Source organism: Triturus cristatus, chromosome 5_2, assembly GCF_964204655.1.
Source record: "Triturus cristatus chromosome 5_2, aTriCri1.1, whole genome shotgun sequence".
NCBI lineage: Eukaryota > Metazoa > Chordata > Amphibia > Caudata > Salamandridae > Triturus > Triturus cristatus.
The window spans coordinates 618,846,429-618,872,362 of record NC_140588.1 but is presented as its reverse complement, the minus strand read 5'-3'; the positions used below and the strand labels follow the sequence as shown (position 1 = coordinate 618,872,362).

General features: G+C 39.8%; 1 protein-coding gene across 2 annotated transcripts in view; it reads left to right on the top strand.

Moving 5' to 3' along the window:
- Positions 1 to 25,934, top strand: part of DRP2 (dystrophin related protein 2) — a 955,857-nt gene that overhangs the window by 569,647 nt on the left and 360,276 nt on the right. For both annotated transcript variants that reach the window (XM_085607714.1, XM_085607715.1), the window contains one exon: positions 17,028 to 17,184. In XM_085607714.1, coding sequence (XP_085463840.1) covers positions 17,028 to 17,184 — 157 coding nt within the window. The remainder of the gene's footprint in view (positions 1 to 17,027; positions 17,185 to 25,934) is intronic.

Genomic DNA, 25,934 nt, shown 5'->3' with positions numbered 1-25,934 from the left:
TCGATGAAGGCAAAGAAAAACCACAGTCTTTTTTTTTATTCTTTATTGTCAAATTAATTAAAATAATTACACTAAAAACAACACAATTCATAAAACAAAACAATTTCTGACGTTCCTTAAAGATATTGAGGAAGTAATAACATACCTTAATAACCATTGTAATTACATTAAATATTATAGAAAAATATTTCATGTATAACCTGGTAGAAAACATTGCATTTCATTATTAATCACCATGCATATTAATAAAAACAACCATACAAATAATCTTTGAATCCTCTCTCTGGTCTTTAAACAGCCCCTTAAAAGAAGCTATACATAAGGTAACACATATTCAATTCAATTATAATCTTAATGCCGAATGTATAAAGTGCATCCGTGCTTCTTAAGATTTCCTTATACCTTAGATACTATATCATGAGCGAAAAATAGACATAGTTGGAATTTATCTAGTTACATTACCAATATGGGAAAAACAATATAGTTATTGTCATAGCCACTTTCTATTCTTATAGCGTGACCAAAACATCGTCCTGAGCCAATTTTTTCTCAGCTATAAAGATAAATTTAACAAAGTAAACTATTACATTAATAATACGCCCTTGAAGGCACAGTATTATTGCTTGGTAACACGTTCTCACCCCTTGTTCCTTAAATATTGGTTTTAAAAGTGTTAATCTTTCTTGACGCAGTTTGGGGCAGAAACATACAATGTGCAATAATGTTTCATTAGTATAACCACATAATCTACATTTTTGTGATTGCCAATCTTGTACCCCTCTAGAGGTCCCATCTTTTGTTGGATAATGGCTAAACCTAAGGTTTCAAAAAAGAGGTTAGAGGGGATTGGGGCTCCATTTTATCATACGAGTGAATAACCGACCAGGCATGTTTTTTTTTTGCGGTCATCACCTGATCTAATAAGAATGATTCAAATGTAGTTGATTGATTTGAAATCTGTTTTAAAATTGTCTTGTTCCTAATCATATATCCAAAAGATGGAAGATAAACAATATTCAAACTTTCCATTAAATATAACCTCTATGGGCTGGTATACTCTTTCTTATTCATTTCTTGCCAGCACATATATGCAAGGGACTCAGGGTCCGATAAATAGAGTGAAAATAGACATTTTAAAAATGCAGCTTGCCTTACCAATGTTTGGTTTAACAAACCAAACTCCAAACTAACTATAGCATTTTTTAAGATCCTAAAAATTGATTTAGAAACTTTTATTTGTAATTTATCCAACAGTTGGCTATCTTTGCCTTGAAAAATTATTGACCCATAAGTAAGCGCGGGGAAGCGTTTCACCTTCATTACTTTTAATAGGTGCTTGTAGCTTGGGCATAAAAGTTTATCTCGCAGTGATCTAAAGGCAAAAGACAATGAAGTTGCTTTGTCCTTTAAGTTATCAAAATGTGGTTTAAAAGTAATCCTATCATCAAGCGTAACACTTAAGTATTTATACTGCTTTACTGTTTCAATAGATAAATCCTTAATTTTCCATAATTTTGTTAATCCTATTATCATAATTTTTGATTTTTTTTGTATTTATTTGTAAACCATTTGCTAATATATATTTGTCAAATGACTATCAATCTTTGCAGCACTATTTACGTGTGACTTAGTAGAATGGTATCATCTGCATATTGCAAATATTTTATACTTTGGCCTGCAATGATTGGAGAGTGTGTATTGACATTATGTAAATAAAGTGATAGGTCGGCCATAAAGAGATTAAAAAGACATGGGGCAAGTATGCAGCCCTGTTTAAGGCCACTATATGTTTCAAGGCGACGAGTGGTACGGCTTCCATCCCCCACTTTAACTTGCACCCACGTTTTTGTATACAACTGTTCAATCATATCCAACAGATATTTTTGTATGCCCCATGCTGATAACTTTGCCTAAAGAAGATTACGCGGAACAGAATCAAAAGCTGCCTTTAGATCTATATAACAAATAAAAGGTTTTTGCTTTTTATATCTGGTTTTCTTTGCCAACTAGGTAAGTATCAGCAGGTTCATTATTGTTGATTGTCCCCTACGAAATCCAGTTTAAAAAATTCCTTGTAGTTGCCCATTCCTCTAGATCTTTAAGTAATCATGTTGAAAATATTTTCGCCTCTACATCCATTAGGGCCATTAGCCTATAGTTTGCTGGATTATCAGGAGGGCCACTTTTATAAATAGGATGTATTATGCTTCCTTGCCAGGATTCTGGGACCAATTTAGTTTTTACAATGTCTTTAAACATTTGAGTAAGAAATTTTGACCATGTTTCTGTTCTTGCTTTAAAGAGAGCATTCAGTATACCATTTGGACCAGGCGTACCATTTGATTTAATCCTACTTATCAGTGACTTTACCATGTCCACCTGTGGTGACTCAAATATTAATAATTGATCATCATAGTTTTTATGCCTTCTATTCTCATTATGTATATTAATTATATAGAGATTGGCCGATTTACAGCATTAGACCCATACACGATAGTAATAACAAAAACTCCCAGGCTATTGCAGGAATGTTGACACTGCTAGCTCTCGTATTGTTAATTATACCCCAAAAGGCTCTTAGATTGTTTGTCTTGCTTACATGGTTCAATTCTATCCACAATCCTTTCTTATATTCTCTTTTTGCTTTCCAAATCTCATTTTTGTATGATTTCCTCAAATTCTTTATTAAACACAATTGGGTAAATACTCCATGTGATGCTAGCACGAGAAGCTTTATTAAGAGCCTTTTTTTTGTTGGTATAACCTGTACGAATACCACATTTTCCTTTTCATTTTCGGTGTAAAAGGGTTTCCCCTGAAAGCTGGTTTTGCCGGAAAGTGATCAACCAGTACAGAGCAGAGACCTGGCCAAATTACCGCTATTGGATTACCGTGGCAGCCTTCATTTATTACTAGATCTATTATAGGGACTAGAAAGTCAAAAATCTCCTCTTGTTTTGCTGAATGTCACACCAGCCTTTTCAGATTGTAAACAACTGGCCCTTTATCAGAAACTCTTGGCTTGGGTCATGATCACTTTCTACTCTAGGAGCCACTTGTAATCCAATAACACAATTCATTAATTTATGTGAGATAATGGTATAGTCAATAGTAGAATGTTGCCTTGAATTTTTAAAGTTTTGGACTCCTGTCGTATTATGTTGAGTATCCTGTAACAGCACAAGATCCCATTTCTGCAATAGGGAACAGAGAACATCTTGGTCTTCGCATTGCCTCGCTTCTTTATGCTCCCTGTATTCTTAGTAAACAGATGCATATTGAAATCTCCCGAAATAATAAGGCTAGTTGCGGGATACTGATATGATAACATTATAATTGATGCCCAATATACTGAAAGCTGAGTCATCTTAACTGCATTCTTTACACTCAAATGCATATTTATAATTATGATTGGTGTTTCAAAATCTATTTTAATGCACAATAACTAGGTCAATTAAAAGTCAATTACATGGTGAGAAGCATCTAAATCAAAGGAAACATAAGCACACCTTTTGCTCGGCCATAAACAGATGTGCGAGTTGCAAAGATGGCATGTTCGTACATTTTCCATGTTTCCTGGAACATTAAGATTTTTTTATTCTGAATAAATGTTATGTATCATGATCTTCTAATATCAATCAATCAATCAATTGTAAACTTTATTCGATATGTAAAAACAGTATTATAAAAGTACACACAAATGAATTTAAAAAAGAATCAATAAAAATTTAGTAATAAAATACCACAAAGGGTCATAAAAACATTAAAAAGAGTACACTGGGGATAATCACAGTTGTTTGGCAGCTATCACAGAGTCATTTAAAATAGAGGTACACAACAAACATTAAATCATATGTCATCTAAGGCTGCATTGATGCCCTCACTCTCACAATCACTTTTAAGTAAGAGGAGACGGCGGCCATAGCTAAAGGAGTGTCCAATGTTTTTAATTTATAATAAGCCGCTCTACAGGATTGTAGTGCCCATGATTTGAGCAGAGGTTTCAAAAGGGTAGCCCTCGGCAGTTGATAGAACCTACAGAATAAAATACAGTGAATATTGGATTGTGTTGACAGACCATCACAAGGGCATTTCTCCAGGTCGCTGGACCAACAATTTTGATTGGGAAATGTTAATAATCTGAAGAAGGTATCAGTGCGAAAACGAGTCACGAGCATACGGATAAAAGATGATGGTATTAAGAATAGGTAATGCTGAATCCCTTTGGTTATAGTAGAATGTTAATAATCCACTACCGTGCTCTTATGTTTTTCGGATGACCAACGACGGCTAGTCAGATGGCTTAAGACTAGTCGTTTTAATGTAACTCTCGATATTTTGTTCAGAGTTGAGGGTTCAGAGAAAAATTCAGGATGCCCTAAGTCAGAAGACAAGTTTCTTACATAATTCAGCCACTTGATGTTATTAACCTCATTCAGTCTAAGGCAATCTGTGATAATTTCCCTGTTTGTGCCATAATATAATAGGGGAAGAGTTTATGATGTCCGTAATATGCGTAAGGCCAAGTTCATTGTGCACCACGTAGGTTGATGTACCACGTGGGACAGCCAGAAGGTGGCGCAAAAATAAGTTCTCGGAACGTTGAATTTGATCAGCGTGCTCGATTCCCCAGATCCATAAGTGCCAGTCGAAATGCACTTGGCCTGGTAGATCTGTAATAAGGGGTTAATCGGACTTCCCCCCAACTTTTTGGAAAAGTTGGTCAGCGCACCTGTAGCTTTAGAGAACGCAATGCCCCTAGCTTGGGCAGCAGCCCGCCAGGTGTCCCTCTTATCGAAAATAATGCCCAGATATGGAAACCTGTCAATACTATCCAATTTTCTACCTTTTAAAAAGATGGAACATTGTTTTTTTCCAATCCCTAAGCCGCAAGACACGGTAAAGGTTTTAGAGGCATTAACATTTAAACCTCTCCGTGACATAAAATCGGTAAATTCATCAACTGCCCTTTGTAGCCCCATGCGGGTCTGTGACATTATTGCTGCGTTATCCGCATAAAGAAGTATGGGTATAGATTTGCCATTTATAGTAGGGTAGTCGTGGTAAATTCTGTTTAGATGGTGGCCGACAGAATTTATATGGAGGGTGAAAAGTAGGGGGGCTAATATACATCCCTGTCTTACACCTCTCCTAATATAAAACCTGTCAGAACATTCTCCACTTCTACCGTATCTGACATGGGCTGACGCTCCCCTGTAAAGCTCTTTAATGAATGCAAGAATGGAAGGTTCTAATCCAATCTCTACAAGAGATTCCCAGAGCAGCTCATGGTCAACGCAGTCAAATGCGGAACTGAGATCTACAAAGGTTACGAAAAGGTTTCCCTTTTTTGCCTGGGTGTATTTGGCAATTATAAGGGTCAAGTTCAGACCTTGCTCGACGGTGCCTTTGCCCTGTCTGAAACCGTATTGTAGATTGGAGATGATGTCTTGGTCGCTTATCCAATCATGGATTCTATTTAAAATGATTCGCCCTGCGACCTTCATTAGGGAATCGAGCAATGAGATTGGGCGGTAATTAGAGGGATTATTTCTGTCGCCTGTTTTAAAGATCGGGACTACAACCGCCTCAGGCCAGGTGGAAATGAAGCCTGTGGCATTCAGGGAATTCAGAACATTGGTAAGCAAAGGAGCCCACAAATCCGGTTGTGATTTAAAAACATCTATTGGTACACAGTCCGGACCGGGGGCCTTCCCAGAAGGGCTTTCTTTTAGTGCCACAAGTACCTCTCCACAGTCAAAAAAGATGTTCAGGGGAAAAAGACTAGAAATGTATGACTCTGTCTGGGGATTAGGGTGACTTTCCCGCGCGCTCATCTGTTCTATAGAATCTGGTGGATTGTATAAAGTGCTAAAATGTTTAACCCAGGTTTCGGCTGTTATGGCTAAGTCCATCTTTGGGGGCTGGGAGCATCGCAAGAAAGGTGCATTAACTGCCCTCCAAAAGGTGGTATTATCCCTTTTACTGGAAGCATCCTGCAGGGCTTGCCAAGCCTCTGATTTCAGCTGGTTTTTCCTGGCCAGTCGGACTGCACGATAATTATGTCTGGCTTGCCGTAATTCTATCTGATTTCTCGGATTAGATTTTAGGGCAGTTTTTAAAAGTTTCAGAGCTTTAGTGTAAGTCCTATCGAACCAGCCTTGACTGCACGATGGGGTTTTCCTAGGAGCTCGTGCGAGTAATCTTTTGATCTCCAACGAGATTATGGAGAAAGAATGGCTGATTGCCTGGGGATTTTCTATTGTTGACAAGCATATCTGTATATGCTCGTAGGTGTTTTTGACCAGTGAGTTAAGAAAGACAGAGGGGACTACTTTGTCCCATTTTAAATAGAGCCCAGTGGTAGTTCCCAGCTTAAGTGGCGGGGTATAAGAGGGATTCTTCCTTACATTGGGATTAACGTGCAGGGTTAATTTTAAAGTCACCACAATAGGGTAATGGTCACTAATAGCAGTGTCAAGGGTCTCCCAATCGAGTATAATCCCTGAATGCCTTGAGGATATCAGGGTATAATCGATTGTGGTGTGACAACCTCTCCCATTGTAAGTTGGTTTAAAACACTTTGGTGGAAGACACAGCTCATTTACATAAGATAAATTAAAATGAGATGTTAGACCGTTTAAGAGGTCTCCTAATTTAGTGTGCGAAAAATGGGTAGAGGAATCGTCGCTAACAGTATCCATTCCACAGGTGCCTTTGTTACTCAGTGGGCACAAGGGGCAGTTGAAGTCGCCCACCCAAATAATCAACATATCAGTTTTAAGCTGGTTCTCTGTTTTTATTAGGTCAACCTTTAACCCATTGAGAACCGAATCATAACGGGGACTTAGAATGTTATTATAAAGATTAACCAGAATGATATTTTTAGAGGGTCCACCTGTTAGAGTAATAATCTGGTAGTTTTCGGTCCCTGTAAAATTTACTGGTTTTAATCCACATTCCACGGAAATGTATGTCGAGAGCCCCCCCTTACTTCTGCCGTGTGGACTAGGAGAAGCTGGGGTATGTAAGGTCTTGTACCCTAAAAGATGAAGTTCAGTGATAGTCCAGGATTCCTGCAAGCAAATGATACTGTGTCGGGAAACAATTTAAACCCATAAGGGGTTAGTCAGTTTGTCAAGTAGACCTGCCACGTTCCAAGACAATAGACTGTCTCCCAATCTGGTTTTTTTTTTACAGATGTTACCGTTCACAGTGTCATTCAAGATCTCAGTGATTTCCTGAGATGGGAGGGGAATTAATGGGGGCAAGATATCCCTCGTTGGATATTGGGTTGGAAAAGAGTTAGATGTTAAGCTACCAGTTGGGCTATCAAATTCAGGGGTTGAAGAGTGGCAGTCGGTGGCATGAGTTGACTTCGTCTCGGACTTACCGAGGTTCGTAGTGTTTTTCTTTGGGTTAAGATGATCAGAATCCAAAATGATTTGCAAGGGACTCGTGTTAGAGGAATTACCGACCACAATCTCAAGATTTGAGAGTCAGTCTAAATCATCCAGACCAGAAAGAGTGACAAATCGATTGAAGGTGGGAAGAGTGAAGTGGTGGGCCTCTGTTTGAATCCTGGGTGATAAATGTGATTTTGAGGGGTTTAGCAAGAGGGAGCGGGGATAGAAGTAGCTTAGGTCGTGCGTCGAGATACCCACGCCCCTTCTCGGGGTATACCAGTCCACTATATGAGGTAATGCCCTACGATCCCTAAAGTTGATAATAATGACGTCTCCCTGAATGTCCTTAGGTCTAGATCCCAGCCATCTCAATCTTCTCACGTGGAGTATTTCGCCGTTAATATCAGCGGGAAGTGGCCTGTTTTGACTCAACCAATGTACTACCTTATTTTTGAGTTCCTGATGTCTCTCTATTTTACCCGGGGCAAGCTCCGGGACACCTGTGAGTATCACTACATAGGGAGCTGCTTCTGGGGGCAGGTCGATGTGGTAAGTCATTCCCATCCTGTTATTCGAGGGGGGCTGCGGATTGACATTGTTACAAAGGGGCTCTACAGGGTTATAAGGTTGATCACCTCTGGCGTCCCTTTCACCTGTAATTCTTTTCTCTGCTATGGTCGTAAGAGCATGTGTGTTCTCCGTACTGACCGATGGAATTGCCTGGTTGGCTTTTTGATTGAGTGAAGGAGGCCCAGCATCGGGGATGGGATTTTTTAACAGGTGAGGGTTCAATTCCCTATTTGATGCAATAATTAAGGCATTTGATGCTTCCAAAGATGTTAACTGTGCTGCGATGTTTTTGACCCTCTCCACCAGAGGTAAAAGTAAGGATTTTACCAGGTGCTCTATGTCCGCCAATAAGTTAGAAGAAAGCGATGTAGGTGGCTGTGTGCAGGCTTCTGCGGACTTTGCAGGTGTGGAAATCAACGGGGTTTGAGAAATGACTTTGAGAGACTCAGTATGGACATCTTTCCTCCCTTTTTTCTGGCGCAAAGATTTTTTTACTAGGGGCTTGGGAGCGATAGGTTTGTTTCTTACTGCCTTTCTCGTATTATTTTTTACAGTTTGAGTTGGAATCAAATCCTCAAAGGAAGTGTCTATTATTGAATGTGTGTTTGGAGTGTGTGTGTTATTAACCTTTGATGTAGCCGGTATGTCTATTGAATCATGTAACTGCGGGGAGGAGCCAACATCCTGTACAAGTTCATGGCCCCTGTTAGGGATCGGGGGTGAAAGAACGTGCTGAATGCGGCCTAAGGACGAGCGCTTGTGATAAATAGGGTCCAAAGACAGACGGCGCTCTGTAATGGCTATTTCTTGCTCTAGCACAGTAGCAGCTCTGGTGATAAAATGGTCTAATGTCCCCCTGACAGAGCCCCCCACCAAGGATTGCCTACTTTTACTTAGGCGAGTAGCCATAATATGGCAGTGCAATTAATACGCAATCGGTATGGGCACAAATCAAAGATTAAAAACAACTACTGATATATGACAAATAAAGACAAAAAGAAAAATAGTAAAGGTGTATCCAGCCCCGAATACGCATAAGTGGATCACATTTAACCTTTCTCAGGAGAGTCTTGTAGGGCCTCAGCAACCAGCAACAAGGGGGGTGGCCCAGCCCAGCCTCAGTCGGCCTTGGACGGCCGTAGACGGCCTGCCCTTTGCCCGGGCTTAGCCCGTCGACGCCCGCCCGCGCGCGTCTCGCGGGACGGGATGCCGCCTTCCGTTAAGTATTACCTGCTGACTTAGGGGAGTATCCGGCAGACTCACTGGTGCCCCGATGCAACCTGGGTCCTGTAGTTCAGCCTCGGTCTCCTGCTGGCGATTAGGTAGCGGCAAAGCTGCAAGAACCACAAACGAAGCGTCTCCCGCGAAGCGTCTCCCGCGAAGCGGGAGGCGCGAGCAGCACAAATAGCCCCGCTGGCTTGGGAGAGTGTCCGGCAGTCTCGCTGGTGCCCCGATGCAACCTGGGGCCTGTAGTTCAGCCTCGGTCTCCTGCTGGCGATTAGGTAGCGGCAAAGCTGCAAGAACCACAAACGAAGCGTCTCAGGCGAAGCGGGAGGCGCGAGCAGCACAAATAGCCCCGCTGGCTTGGGGGAGTGTCCGGCAGTCTCGCTGGTGCCCCGATGCAACCTGGGGCCTGTAGTTCAGCCTCGGACTCCTGCTGGCGATTAGGTAGCGGCAAAGCTGCAAGAACCACAAACGAAGCGTCTCCCGCAAAGCGGGAGACGTGAGCAGCACAAATAGTCCCGCTGGCTTGGGGGAGTGTCCGGCAGTCTCGCTGGTGCCCCGATGCATCCTGGGGCCTGTAGTTCAGCCTCGGTCTCCTGCTGGCGATTAGGTAGCGGCAAAGCTGCAAGAACCACAAACGAAGCGTCTCCCGCGAAGCGGGAGGCGCGAGCAGCACAAATAGGCCCACTGGCTTGGGGGAGTGTCCGGCAGTCTCGCTGGTGCCCCGATGCAACCTGGGGCCTGTAGTTCAGCCTCGGTCTCCTGCTGGCGATTAGGTAGCGGCAAAGCTGCAAGAACCACAAACGAAGCGTCTCCCGCGAAGCGGGAGGCGCGAGCAGCACAAATAGCCCCGCTGGCTTGGGGGAGTGTCCGGCAGTCTCGCTGGTTCCCCGATGCAACCTGGGGCCTGTAGTTCAGCCTCGGTCTCCTGCTGGCAATTAGGTAGCGGCAAAGCTGCAAGAACCACAAACGAAGCATCTCCCGTGAAGCGGGAGGCGCGAGCAGCACAAATAGCCCCGCTGGCTTGGGGGAGTGTCCGGCAGTCTCGCTGGTTCCCCGATGCAACCTGGGGCCTGTAGTTCAGCCTCGGTCTCCTGCTGGCAATTAGGTAGCGGCAAAGCTGCAAGAACCACAAACGAAGCATCTCCCGTGAAGCGGGAGGCGCGAGCAGCACAAATAGCCCCGCTGGCTTGGGGGAGTGTCCGGCAGTCTCGCTGGTGCCCCGATGCAACCTGGGGCCTGTAGTTCAGCCTCGGTCTCCTGCTGGCGATTAGGTAGCGGCAAAGCTGCAAGAACCACAAACGAAGCGTCTCCCGCGAAGCGTCTCCCGCGAAGCGTCTCCCGCGAAGCGGGAGGCGCGGGCAGCACAAATAGCCCCACTGGCTTGGGGGAGTGTCCGGCAGTCTCGCTGGTGCCCCGATGCAACCTGGGGCCTGTAGTTCAGCCTCGGTCTCCTGCTGGCGATTAGGTAGCGGCAAAGCTGCAAGAACCACAAACGAAGCGTCTCCCTTCTAATAGCCTAGAAAGGCCATATACATTCCAAGAGCAAATATTAAAATTGGTAGTCCATTGTTTCTGGGCAAACTGCTCCTTCCTCATTCATTCTCATTAAGTTTCCCTCTACTGAGTATTTTCAATAGCCAGTCCCAATCCTCCATGGGGGCTGGTTGTTTTGGGATTTCTTTACAAATTCGAGCACCCCAACTACTACATGTGATGTTGATGCCGGAAGATAGTTCAAGATTGAGTAGTGGTCCTATTGCCCCTTTCAGAGTTTTGACATTCTCTTCTTGCGATCCCATAATCGTTGATTTAGTTGGTAAATTACTTTCTTCCTCGATCCGCCCGACATCCTAATGGGCCCCTATATGTCTATCACCTCGGGAATCATTGCTGGTTTTAGATCAGAACTGGATCTCCCTATTGTTGAAATTAGGCTAAAAGGATCCAGTTCAAATCCGTTTTTCTGATTCTTAGGACTTAAAACAGCTTCTGGATTCATGTTGTGACAGATCTGATCCCTATAATAATGAGATAGGGCTAGGTTTCTTGGTGATTGAATGAAGGATGGTAGAAATACATTGTCTGTTGAATTTGACTCTTTACCTGATCATATACTTATCACCAATGTATCCTCTTTCCAACTCAGTTCATCAGGTAATTCACCATCTTTATTGTCCTTTTCTAAGTCTTTCTCAGATCCATTTCCAGCCTTAGATACTATTTTTTCCACAGTCCCACTATTAGTACCACTTGGCTTGGTCAAAGTAGTCATAGAACAGGGAGAATGAACTTGAGCTTTTAAGACCAGAGAGTGAGCATTTAAGTTTAAAAGACAGACGTTTGGGGTACAAGACGCAGTTTTTGTTAATATATTTGACTTTTCTCCAATTTGTGGGGCTGGCCCTCCTCCAGATGCCTCAGAATCATCTATACCCATTTTCTTTTTCCGTTGCCCAATATGTTGTTGTAGCACTGCTCCACTGCTCTTATAATCCCCTAGTAATTTGACTCACTGAATCGAATACTTTATGATTGATAGTTGGTTCACAGTGCCAGTCACAATGTAATTGTTTGCAGTTTGAACACAATAAATTTAAATATTTAAATATTCCCCGAACAATTAAGTACAATAGATTTTAGATATTCCGAGGCTCACGTCACAAGCCACTTCTTAACAGGTACCTACTTCTCTCGCTTACACACAATGGGTGGAATTCCTTTAGAGTCTGGCCCGTAGGTGTTGAGAGGAAACTTAGATTAATTTATAACATTGACAGATGCCCCCTCTCACCTTATTGCCGTGGAGGAATACAATTCAGGTCTCCACTGGGGCCCAGAGGAGGGGAGGCAGGTCCCCAAAAATGGAAAGCCAACCAAGTTGTCTCACAGCCCTATCTCTCCATCCTCACAGGATAAGCCTCAGGTTCCTCTGGGTCCACCGTAATTCTCCTGGTTCACGAGCCGCCAGAAGCTGCCCAAGTTGCAGACTAAAGTGACATTTAATTAAATGAATGGTGGAATTAATGTTCTCACGCTAACCAGGCCTAGGGTGCTATGGCAGGCTATGGCAGACTCTCCAGCAGCCCACAAACTGCACCCAGCCTCTCGTAGGAGGGAGGCACCTTCTAGTGACCTGAGTCCATCCACGAATCTTGGGGGTTGCAGGGGTCATATTCAAGTTTAGGGGCAACACTAGAGCAGGGTGGAGGACACAACTTTTCACTGTGGGAACAGCTGCAATTAGCACCGGAATTGCTGCGCCCGTCGTGCCTCCTGTAACCGTTATCTGCGATCCCGCCACCCTCAAGCCTCACCTGGTCTATGCCACACCGGGCCACTTCCGTGGGACGGAGCACCTGCTGCACAATCTGACGGCTTGGACTCCCAGAACCCAGTTTGATTCCGTGCTCTAATTTCAGGTTCCGCACCGTAACGCCGTTAGTGACAGGGCTGTAGCGCCGTTAGTGACATGGCCTCTCCCCTGCACTCCTCCCACACTTGTCACTGTATCTGCTATACTGCTGTGGCCAAAACAAAACAAAACACCTGCGGGACTGTGACTGTCCGTGCAGATCAATGGGTCGGTTGTCAGGGACCAGGGGGGCCCGGGGAGCCTAGGGAGTTCTACTCCGCTCCGCGATGGCTCCGACATACACTTTTATCTGATGTAGCAGATACTGGTAAAAAGCTGTAAGAAGGGGGTGCAGAGGCAAGAGGGCAAACAAGGCCATTGTTTCTGTTTTTTGCTGTCATTTTTGTGTATTTGTTGTCAAGCACTCGACTCGCAGAAGAGATTCTTTGGTGAATAACAGAAGTCAAAACATATTGGGCTTGAAGCTCACAAGATCATTGTCTCAGTCACAATGGAAAAATCCACATTTTGAGCTATTTCCAAAGCAGGTGGCAATTTGAGTGCTGAAAGGGGATATTCCCATCCATATAATGCAGCTGGAATAGCTGTGTGGTAATGTACTTCAACTTAACCTTCACACCGCTACGGCTGAGCTAGACCTACAGGGTTCGACCAACCTACCTGAAGAGTAAGGGTGGGCGCAGTGCTCTGCTCCGCCCGCGGAGTGTGCGTAGTACTGCCCACTTCGCGCTTCGCAAAGTAGGTGTAGCAGGGGCAGACTACGCACAGGCAGACTACGCACACCCCGCGGCGGAGCAGAGTTGCCCGCCACCCGCCTCCCTCCCGCCCTCATTTTACAATTACTTATAAACATTACATAAAGAAAATTACTTACCTGAAGTGCCGCGTCCTGGGGCTCCATCTTGCTGCTTCCTGGATAGCTTCTTCCTCACGAATGCGCATGCGCGGGCGCCCACGCATGCGCATTCGTGAGGAAGAAGCTATTAGTTATTGTTCATGTGTAGGACGCTGTCCATTCCTGCACATAATCATTAGAAAATGACGAGTTGCTACTTCTATATGTGCTGCATTCTGCAGCACACATAGAAGGTACAAATCGCCATTATTGATTGTTTATGTGCAGGAAGGACCACCTTCCTGCACCTTCCTGCACATAAACAATCATTCCCTGCAACGCAAAGCAGGACAGTCACAGACTCTTCCAAATGTGGACAGTCTCCTCACTGGCATGTCTTACCTAGGCCTCACGCGTGCTAGTTTCCTGCATGCGTGTTGGTGAGATTAGATGCTGATTTCAGTTTCACTCTCCTTGGAAACAAGACTGATTTGGCCCATACACTCAAGCTAGTTAATTACTTAAGAAAGCCATTGCTAATAGACAGTTGTCAGTAGTATCTTCAGTTATATGACCTCTAAAAACATGATTAGAAGAATCTGGGAGAAATAGCGTGTAGACAGACGTTAGATGCCCAATGAAGCTAGAATCCAGATATCTATGTATAGTCTACTAGTCACAATATTAAACAGCACAAGCTGCATCCTCCTCAGAAGTGATGCTTCTGTCTTTGTACATATTTACAGGCATCTCTAGTTCTCTAATCTCAGGTGTGCCATGTATAGCCAGTTCTGTATACTTAAACTCACATCTTTTCGCTTTCCGATACTTCTATTTATTCTTAATGACTTTAAATGCAGAACTACAAGTATTAGAATGCTAAGTCTTACAAGTTAGGGATCACTGCACTCCAGTTATGGTAGAGAGATCCGGGTTTAGCGTTCACTGATGCAGTTCATGGAAACTCTAGAGCATGCAGGTCAACTGAACGATCTGCAAATTGTTCTGTGGGTAATTTTTAGATCTGGCATTAGTCAAGACCGTTTGCTGAAATTATTGACAAAATATACTTGCTTTGAGCCATTACTCTTTATCCACTGGTCTCTTTTGTGTCATTCACGTATTTCTTCTGCCCAAGTCAGCATCCCTCTTCATCCACTGGTCTCTTGTGTCATTCACATATTTCTTCTGCCCACTACAGCATACAGCATGGGGCAGTGGGTGGGCCCACTTTAGCCACTGGTTAACTTCATTGTGCATTATGGCAATTTCAGAAGGAGCACATCCACAAACAAAGTACTTACCTTCAGTGCTAGAGACTGCTATGGCATGGTCTGCTTTTGGAGACCAAACATATTATTTTTCTTTTAGCCAATATATATATATATATATAATATTATTTTGGTGAGGGTTCGGCAGCTCCCAAAAATCATGACAAAACAAAGCAATCATTGACCTTGTCAAAACGCTGACAGCCAGCACTGGAGCCATTGGCTTTGCTAATTCTTTTTTAGGAAATGAAGAGATTTAAGAGGCTGTTGTGTCTTTTTGTGCATTGATTTTCAATGCTTCGAGCTCACACTTAACTATGCAGTCTTTCATTAAGTACAGATATGTCAAGATTTTCTCCATTTATTGACTACAGTGTGCTTCATGATTTTGACTCCCTAGGGCATTTTTTATTTATTATTTGTTATGCACACCCCTCTCTGGTTTTGTTCTGTATACCCGGGTTCCCATGAGTCTAAGTGTGGCTCTTGTACCCTAATTTTATTTAGTTATTTCTAGAGCCTGACATCACAGTTATTTTCAGGATGGTTTACTGACAAAATATTGAAACCACAAATATAGTGGGACATAAGTATTGTGTAAAAAATATGGAGCACAAAAATATCTTTATCCTATACAATAAATAGTAACTAACTAATAAAATAATTATATTTCAGGAACTTCCCACCCTTTATCCCTACAAACCGAACAATGTTCACCTAATATATGTAAAAAAAATCATCCTAATTACTTAATTTACATAATTAATTATCAATTAAACAATTAATAACAATTAACTAATAATACATTCATTATATTGAATTAACTTCCCACCTTTTTACTCCTACAAACACAACAGCCGGCACCTCTTATATACCTTAAAAAATATCTTAATTACATAATTCACATAATTAATTATCGATTAAATAATTATTAATACTTAACATTAATTACTAATTATTATTATTAATTTTCGTCACACCTTTACCCCTACAAAAATCGCAACTCACACAAAAATATTAATACAAAATAATTTCACATTTTACATAATTAATTATCAATTAAATACTTATTAATAATTTCTAATTAATTATTAAATCATTATAATTAAATGACTTCCAACTCTATACCCCTACAGCCTCCCCAATCTGCACCTAAAGCTTAACTTAATTAAAATAATTAATTACACAATTAACATAATAATGTGTCAATTAAATATTTAATATTAATTAATTATTAATTATAAATAATTTACTTCCCACCCTGCACCCCTATAAACCCCACAACCCACTACGGCACTAAAAATACAAATAATCTATTAAATTCAATTTAAAAGCAACTAAAAGGTAAGAAACACTATTAAAAAACATTATCAATAATTTCACAGACAATTTATAACATATTCAATTCAAATATATTTTAAATAGATCAAAATAATTTAAAAGAGATATTATTAACAACAATATTTTTGTAAACCATATAAACAACATATATATATTTAACATCAATATTACCAACATTACGATTACGATGTAGATCGGCCGAGCATCTGACCAACATCGTAGTGGAAACGGGACCGCCCAACAAGGAGTCCATTATTACGATGCGACCACCTTCACAGCGGTTGAAAAGTGTATTTTTTCTATTGCGGCTTGTGCTGGGGGCTGCAGCACGAGGCAGAACAGAGAAAATACACTTTTAAAACATCCTTGCACCGGTGCCTGCCACACGATGTATGGATGTTTGGGGGGACCACAGGTGTCCCTCAGGCCTCATAGCTTAGGCCGCAGGGGGACGGGGGCCCTGCTAGGAGACCCCAAAATCACTTTCCGACACCCTTTCCATGTCGGAAAGGGCGACATGGAAAGGGTGTCAGAAACAGATGTCATAATCCTAATGCCATTTAGGTATTATCTGTCCGACTGATGCTCCGACTGGATCTCCGATCCTGCTGGAGGCATTGGTCCTACCTCCAGGCTTCAGCGGTCTGACCGACTGTATCGTAATGCGGAGGTCAGACCACTGAGTTGGATTGTCAGACGGACCGACAGCGTGTTGGTGGCGATCAGTCTGACATCGTAATAGCCCCCATAGATAAATGTAACATTGATTTAACTTACCTTAAAATGGATATTTGTGAACACGATATTTGAAACCCAATATTTCTGCTCGTCAATATTTCTTTTCGATATTTTGTTTGAACACCTTTCAGTATATTGACTTCGATGGCTTTGATGAGCAAGAACCTGTGCAAGTTTTATTTGTGGAAGTGATTTTGGCAGACTTCTTTTGAAAGAAATAATTTTGTTTTCCCATTGTCTTCCCTTGCCATTCTACCCATCACCAGGGCTCGTCTGGAGGCCTTTTCTGACCACAGTGCAAAACTGCAGCCTCCACTGCAAGAGATTGTTGATTGGCTTGGCCAGAAGGATGAAGAAATGTCAGCACAGTTACCGCTACGTGGGGATGTTCTCCTGGTGCAACAAGGGAAGGAGAAACACATGGTATGTGACAACGATTCCTAAGACATATGCAGTGAGAAGTTTTTTACTGTGCAACTTTGATAATTGTGGTTTGTGTGAAAATGGCAACTAAAAAATGGAAATACTGCGGCAATTTCCTGGTTAACAATTGTAGATACAAAATTAGGCTCATTTACTGTTGATAAATGCGTACATACTTTAACACATAGTTAACACCTCTATGTCACACACAATAAGGTTCTAAAATACTGTCATACTGTCACCAGCCCAATCTTTTTTACAATCGCTATCACTGACCCGAACACTTTCTAATCGCACAAAGGCTGCCTTACACCTCATTTAGAATGCTTCAGAGCATTACCCAAACTTTTAATTGCCTGAACAGAGCTGGTCACTACCGCCCAAGAAGCCATCACTCACCAAGTGTAGCAGTAAGATTTAAATATCACAGACTCATTCTCTTCTCAGCCCTTATTCCAAAAGGTTTGAAATGTCCTGCTCACACTGAGCCTGGTTCCTCATATTACATTGACCACTCACAACCAACTCCTGCAGAATTGTTCAGTGAGCTACAGATGTCAGTACATTGTGTACCATACATTGGTTAATGGCAGGTAATATGCTTTGAGAAAGTGAATGTGAAGTTTCTTAATAGAACCAAACTTCTCAGGGTCACCAGATTTGAATCAGTGGGTTTAGTAATAACACAAAAAGTAGGTTGGTGTTCTCGCTATACAGAGAGGAAGAGAAATGCACTTTTGTATGCTATTGCCCTGAGTTAGCTCAATGCATTATACAGAGTTTTTTTTTTGGTTAGCCATTATTTGGAGGATATAGAATGATACTGTTTCCAAAGGTAAATGTAGATCACCTGTATGGAATCCTGGGAAGTGACAGAAGCAATCTTATAGAGGAGGGTGTTTTATCTGTTGAAATCTTCTCCAGTTGAGGTGAAGACATCAGACCTCAATACCAATTCATCACGCTGTCTATTGCTAAGGATAACATCACTTTGGTATTGTGGTATGTCAAGAGCAGAAGAGCAAGCAAGCCGTTCTAGGCCTATTGTAGAAGGGACCAGATTATCAACACCAAAGAGACCAAGATCCATATCTAGACTTCTGTCTCAAAGCTTATATAAAGATGAAACAGAACCAATATAGGTTCACACATGAGGCCAACACCTTTAACATTGCAACTTAGGCCCTAATTACGAAGTTGGTGGGACCATCACCGACAGGCTGTTGGAGGTCCCAGCAACATTCAGGCCATCGGTCTGCCGCATTAGGATGCAGATTAATAGGTATAGTGGACAACCCAATCTACCCTTGAGGGCTCGGGCACAATTAGTGAACAGGTGAGAAATGCCTTCAAGGGATTTATTAAGATACTTAGTTATATAGTTCAAAATCTCAGTTAGATGTAAGATTTTATAATTTACTTACAGGTTGATTTCTTTATTGACAATTTATATTTTAACAATACAATTATATCTGATTATGAACCAACCGCATAAAGATACATCTCAAAAGAATATATATCCCTAAAAAGATAATTAAATCAGATTAAATCAAAAAGCAACAAAGAAAAGGATAAAACAAGGGTATGTATAAAACTAATAAAGTTTATCATCAAGTTTCATAAAGGGTACTTGAAATAAAACATTTACAATTATACAGGAAGGAACCATTCAATTATTCATGCCTTCACTGTAATAAATTTATACACTTTTTCACAATTGCAGTTGATTATTTTACAAGAAAAAAGTCTACGAGTCAACGTCTCGGTCTTTAGACTTTCGTTGGTAAGACCATCTTCAGGACTAACATATAAAAAAGTTGACCCCTGGTAAAATATGGAAAAAATAATAAATTAACATATTTTAATAAAAAATTATGCTAAACACCCGTGCAAATAATACTGTTGCTCAAAGAACATTTAAACAATTCATTAACATATTTTAATTCAAAAACTTGTTCAAGATAAATATCCATATTTTCTCTTTAATTTTGATCATTATACATATGTCTGAATTGATCAAAAAATGCACACATATCTCTGTATATATTATTTATTATCTGTGGCAATCTATTACATGTATTCTACTCAATGGCACCAGGTCTATAATTACATCTAGGATTTGCTTGGTTGGTATATCTTTATGGTTCACCAATGTGAGATTCTGTTTATCTCCGTTTTATCTAGAAATCAATTCGATATCAGCGAATCAGCGTGTCCTCAGTCTGGACTTTATTTATATCTAGGTAACTTCCAAACAGTTTGTAAACATTATATTAATGGAGTTCGAATGGTGAAACAAAAAAAGAGTTGTTTATTATATATACCAAAAACGTTTTTTTAAACGTTCCCAATAGAGGCAGCAGTCGCATCATTTTTTCAGAGGCTTAACGCGCTAAAATATCGTAACTAATAGAGTTAATACCTGAATTTCATGTGTTCGCAATTTCCAAACAGATTTGTAGACAACTGCCGTCTTTATTTTAGCGGTTGTTTCTAGGATCTTACGTAGTCAATCTAATTAAAGAAACATTAAAGCGATTTAAATTAGGTTACGTTTTTCTTTTGACATCTTTAAAAAGAAGGTGATTCAAGTGCGATTTACCTTGGTGTTAAAACACATGAACGTGTTGGGACTTATTTGGTGAACTCCGATTATTTAAAGATATAATCCGAGCAGTTTTGCATCTTAATTTACAGCCAGGAAAACATGTGGATATACAGTTTCGAATCTAGAATAAAGATATATGATATAATTATGTGGGGACTTCATAAAACATTTTAGGTTTGGCTGACTGTATTCTGCCCATGAGCTTTTGAACGTACCTGCAATCTCTTACAATCTCCTTCAGCGATACGCGGGAGCACTTATCGGCATTCTGATTTACGTGTTTTTTCATTTGCACTCTTTTAATCGTTTGGAGCGCGAAAGCGGACTGGCGTATGCAAGTTAGTTTAGATCTCTATTTTAGCGGCCGCCTTGGATTGGTGTTTAACTATTTTATTTCAAGGTTTAAAACTTATTGAGTGTAACTGGTAATCATATAAGGTTGGAGTCAGACCACATAGGTTATTAAAAAAACTTGAAAGATCACCAAGGCACATTCCGTTTTTAGTCTTAAACAGTGTGAAAACAGACTAACTTATGTGAAGTAGTTTCGATTTCAGCTTTAGTAGCCATCTTAACATGGGTTTTGTCCATTTCATTTTAGATATTTTGTCTTCACTAAACATAATTCCTCTTCCCAGATCATGGTAGAATAATGCTAGATATTCATAAATTATCAAGTGTCAACCAGCCATAGTTTTAACTACTTGATTACATGAATATAAAATATAATCTATGGTAAACATTTGACCATGGTTTCTCATTTCTTAAGTGATAACATTAGAATAGTGTCTAGCTTAATGATACATATTCATTTTTTCAATTAATCTGTAAATGCAAACGACGTTTCACTATATATACAGAAGTCATCTTTCATAGATCATAACTTAATTAACATTTAATAGCTAGAGAACATAACATCGTTACAACATCATTGCTTTACATCATAGAACAACTGTGGTACATAGGATGATATCAGATTATAACATGAGAGATTTTAGCAATTCTTACTGACAATGACTTGACAGTCCTGTTATACATTTAGGAGCTTGCAGTCACAGGCTTATTGTTACATAGTGAAATTATGTTACACATTTGGGGGCCTATGACTTGCAGTCACAAGTTTATCATTACAAAAAAGATTGTGCATACTTTTTATCTACGATAAATATAATCTTCATTATATATATCTGATAAATCAAAATGTATTTTGTCAACACACTCTAGATGATCATGACAGTATCAATCTATATCGATTTCAATGATTTCTTGTATTTTCAGAAACAGTTAGTGCAAGCAAGCTAAGGTATGCCATTCTGTTGCAGAATTGAGCCCCCGATTAACTAAATCAGTAAGACATATCCATCTGCCCTCTTTGATTGTCGGTATTTTATCCACATTGCTTTGTCTTTTTGTGGGTTTCACAACATCTATCACCCACCAACGCATTTCTTTTTCAGTATGTCGTTGTCTTCTGTAGTGTTCTACCAGTGGGGCATTTTCTGTATGACATCTAATGCGCGACTGGTGTTGTAAAATTCTTTTTTTGACTGGCTGAACAGTTTTGCCAATATAATATAAGTTACATGGGCAGTGTATGGCATACACCACATTTGGTGTGTTGCAATTTGAAAAAGTTTTAAGGGCGATGGTAATGCTGTTAATTATGCATGTCTTAGTTGTTTGCGTGGTATTACATGCTAGACACGTTACATTTGTGATGGCCAATCAACGGTGAAATTTGTCTCATATTGTCTATTATGTCTTTCGTATTTTCTTCATAGGCTCGTACCAATCTATCTTGTAGATTAGTGCCCCTTTTGAAGGAAAATAGAGGTTTCTGAGAAAATTCTGGCAAGTTCTTGAGAAGATTCCAGTGTTTATTAACAATTTTTTTGATTACATTTGTGTGGGTCCCAAATGTGGATACACATACTAATTGAGGTTTTTTAGGGCGATCTTTCACCATCAATAATGCATCCCTATCATTGTACCACGCACGTTTTATGGATCTTTTGAGTAATTAAGATGGGTATCCACGAGTCTTAAGTTTCTCTTTCAGTTTCTTTGCCTCTATAAAATAGTCTTCTTTAAAGGTACAATTCCTGCGTAAACGCAGGAATTGTCCAAAAGGCAGGCCATATTCAAGTGCTTGAGGGTGATGATTTTGATAGTTTAAAAGAGTATTTCTAGATGTTGGTTTGGTATACAAAGTAGTGTATAGATGGTTAGTGACATCATTCTTAATCGTAATATCAAGGAAATTCATCTTTTGTGTGTCAAACTCAATGGTAAATTGTAAATGTGGGTTTCTTGGGTTTAGCCAACTATGAAAGGCCTTAAGTTATTCTTGTGTACCATGCCAAACTAAAAACACATCATCTAAATGTCTGAGCCATTTTTTAATATTGGTCAGATAAGGATTAGATGGATGTGAGATATGTTCATTTTCAAATGTGGAGACATAGATATTTGCAATGTCTGGGGCATAAATTGCCCCCATAGCTACTCCCTTTTGTTGTTGATAGAACGTATTTTGAAACAAAAAGAAGTTCTCACAAAGGGAAATACGTACTCATTCTAAAATAAACTCTGTTGGAACCTCATGTGGTCTGGGTCTTTTTTCCAGAAGATTGTATGGAATCTGGAGTACTTCTTGCTGTGGAATGTTAGTATATAAGCTCTCTATGTCCATAGAGACAAGTAGTTCATTTTGAGGGGCAAACTCGTAATTTTCCACTGTATTAATGACGGCCATAGTATCTCTTATGTAAGAGGGTTGATGATGGCAAATGGCCTTATGAAATGGTCCGCATATTGTGCCAAGGGTTTAAGAATAGAATTGCATCCCGATACTATCGGGCGTCCTGGCGGGTTTATGGGATTTTTATGCACCTTAGGAAGCATATATCTGGCAGGTATTGTAGGTGCTTTATTAATTAGAAAAGCAGACTCTTTTTCATTAAGCCAACCTCCATCAAAGCCTGATTTACTTAATGTCGAGATTTCCGGTGCCAGTCTATTTGTTGGATTAGTAGCCAGTTTCTTATAATGGGCAGTTACTGAAAGTTGTTTTAATTCCTCTTGATTATATCTCTCTTTTTTCCCATAGCACTATCCCTCCCCCTATGTCTGCAGGTTTTATAAGGGCATTTGGGAGTGATTGTAAGTTTTGTAATGCTACTTGTTTCTCTCTAGAGAAATTGGATTTGAAATGCATCTTTTCTTTAAAGAGGTTCTCTATCTCTATCAATGTAGCATTTTCAAATGTGACAATTTCTTTCCTTATCATTGAGTTAGTTGGGTAAAATGTTGATGGATTTTTTAAGCCTGTACCTCCACAGATATTTATTGTGGTATTGTTGGCAAAGTAATTTTTTAGTCTTACAGAACGAAAAAATGTGTACATTTCCAATTTAGTTTGAAACAGGTCATTTTTCTAAGTAGGAATAAAACTGAGATCTGCTGAGAGAACCGCAATTTCTTGTTCTGATAGATTGTGTGATGACAAATTAAAGATAGGTATAGTTTGATTATACTCTTCCACTCGTAATATTGATTGCGAGTCTTCCGGAAACCCGGCATGTATTGATTGCGGTACCATCCTTGTTTGGATGACCGCTGTCTCTGGGGGGACCAATGCATCGGCGTTCCTGGCCTAAAAAAACCTGGTGCGAGGTTGATGGTTGCTGATCGTAATGCTGATAAGGGGTGTCTGTTGACTGATCACTACCTGTATCAGAATTTGTATCAGAAAAAGTAGTCCTTTTTCTAGTTATTTGATTAGGACCTTGAGGAGTATCAAAATCCTTATTTAAATAAGGGTACGTTTGTTCTTTATTGTATCTTTTGATATTGTTCTGGAGGTTCTCGTTTTTTTATGCGCGTTAAACTCCTCAAATTCTTTTATAGTTTGTTGAACTTTTTCTAAAATAAATTAGCTATTTGTGGTGGTAGAATCACCTAGTATCTTTTTTTCGAGAGTTTCAATTTATTTGCTAGAATCTTAAGTTGTTTTAAAGCAGTTTCTATGCTTAATACCATCCAGGTGCTTTGGCAGAGAAACTGAAACCTATCTTAAAATCTTCGTCATCAGTGAAAATTATAGGTATATTGCTAATTTGCAAACGTGTAGGAATGATGTTCGCATTTAAACAGTCTGTTAGAAATTTCACATGCAATTCAGTGCGTACTAATTTCTTTTTAAGACGCTCCAGTTGGTTAAGATCAGATTCATAGGGGAGTTGAGTTACTAAACCTCTATTGATCAAAAGTGAAGGGCCTCCTGCTATTTTTAGAATGTACTCATCTGAGTATGCCAGTGTCTCTGCCTCAGACATAGATATATTATTGTACAAATTAAACAACTACCACTGAGAAAAGTGGCCCCAACAGACTATTGTCTGTGCTTGAAACTGATAGGTATAGTGGACAACCCAATCTACCCTTGAGGGCTCGGGCAAAATTAGTGAACAGGTGAGAAGTGCCTTCAAGGGATTTATTAAGATACTTAGTTATATAGTTCAAAATCTCAGTTAGATGTAAGATTTTATAATTTACTTACAGATTGATTTCTTTTTTGACAATTTATATTTTGACAATACAATTATATCTGATTATGAACCAATTGCATAAAGATACATCTCCAAAGAGTATATATCCCTAAAAAGATAATTAAATCAGATTAAATCAAAAAGCAACAAAGAAAAGGAGAAAACACGGGTGTGTATAAAACTAATAAAGTTTATCATCAAGTTTCATAAAGGGTACTTGAAATAGAACATTTACAATTATGCTGGAAGGAAACATTCAATTATTCATGCCTTCACTGTAATAAATGTATACACTTTTTCACAATTGCAGTTGATTATTTTACAAGAAAAAAGTGTACGAGTCGACGTTTCGGTCTTTAGACTTTTGTTGGTAATACCATCTTCAGGACTAGTATATAAAAAAGTTGACCCCTGGTAAAATTTGGAAAAAATAATAAATGACCATATTTTTAATAAAAAATTATGCTAAACACCCGTGCAAATAATACTGTTTCTCAAAGAACATTTAAACAATTCATTAACATATTTTAATTCAAAAACGTGTTCAAGATAAATATCCCCATTTCCTCTTTAATTTCAATCATTTTGTATATGTCTGAATTGATCAGAAAATGCACACATATTTCTGTATATATTACATATTATCTCTGGCAATCTATTACATGTATTCCACTCACTGGCACCAGGTCTATAACTACATCTGGGATTTGCTTGGTTGGTATATCTTTATGGTTCACCAATGTGAAATTCTGTTTATCTCTGTTTTATCTAGAATCCAATTCAATATCAGAGAATCAGCGTGTCCTCAGTCTGGATTTTATTTATATCTAGGTAACTTCCAAACAGTTTGTAAACATTATATTAATGGAGTTCGAATGGTGAAACAAAAAAGAGTTGTTTATTATATATACCCAAAAAGTTTTTTTAGACGTTCCCAATAGTGGCAGCAGTCGCATCATTTTTTCAGAGGCTTAACGCGCTAAAATATCGTAACTAATAGAGTTAATACCTGAATTTCGTTTGTTAGCTATTGCCAAACAGATTTGTAGACAACTGCCGTCTTTATTTTAGCGGTTGTTTCTAGGATCTTACGTAGTCAATCTAATTAAAGAAACATTAAAGCGATTTAAATAAGGTTACGTTTTTCTTTTGACATCTTTAAAAAGAAGGTGATTCAAGTTCGATTTACCTTGGTGTTAAAACACATGAACGTGTCGGGACTTATTTGGTGAACTCCAATTATTTAAAGAAAGAATCCGGGCAGTTTAGCGTCTTAATTTACAGCCAGGAAATTATGTGGATATACAGTTTCGAATCTAGAATAAAGATATATGATATAATTATGTGGGGACTTCATAAAACATTTTAGGTTTGGCTGACTGTATTCTGCCCATGAGCTTTTGAACGTACCTGCAATCTCTTACAATCTCTTTCAGCGATACGCAGGAGCACTCATCGGCATTCTGACTTACGTGTTCATTCATTTGCACTCTTTTAATCGTTTAGAGCGCGAAAGCGGACTGACGTATGCAAGTTAGTTTAGATCTCTATTTTAGCGGCCATCTTGGATTGGTGTTTAACTACTTTGTTTC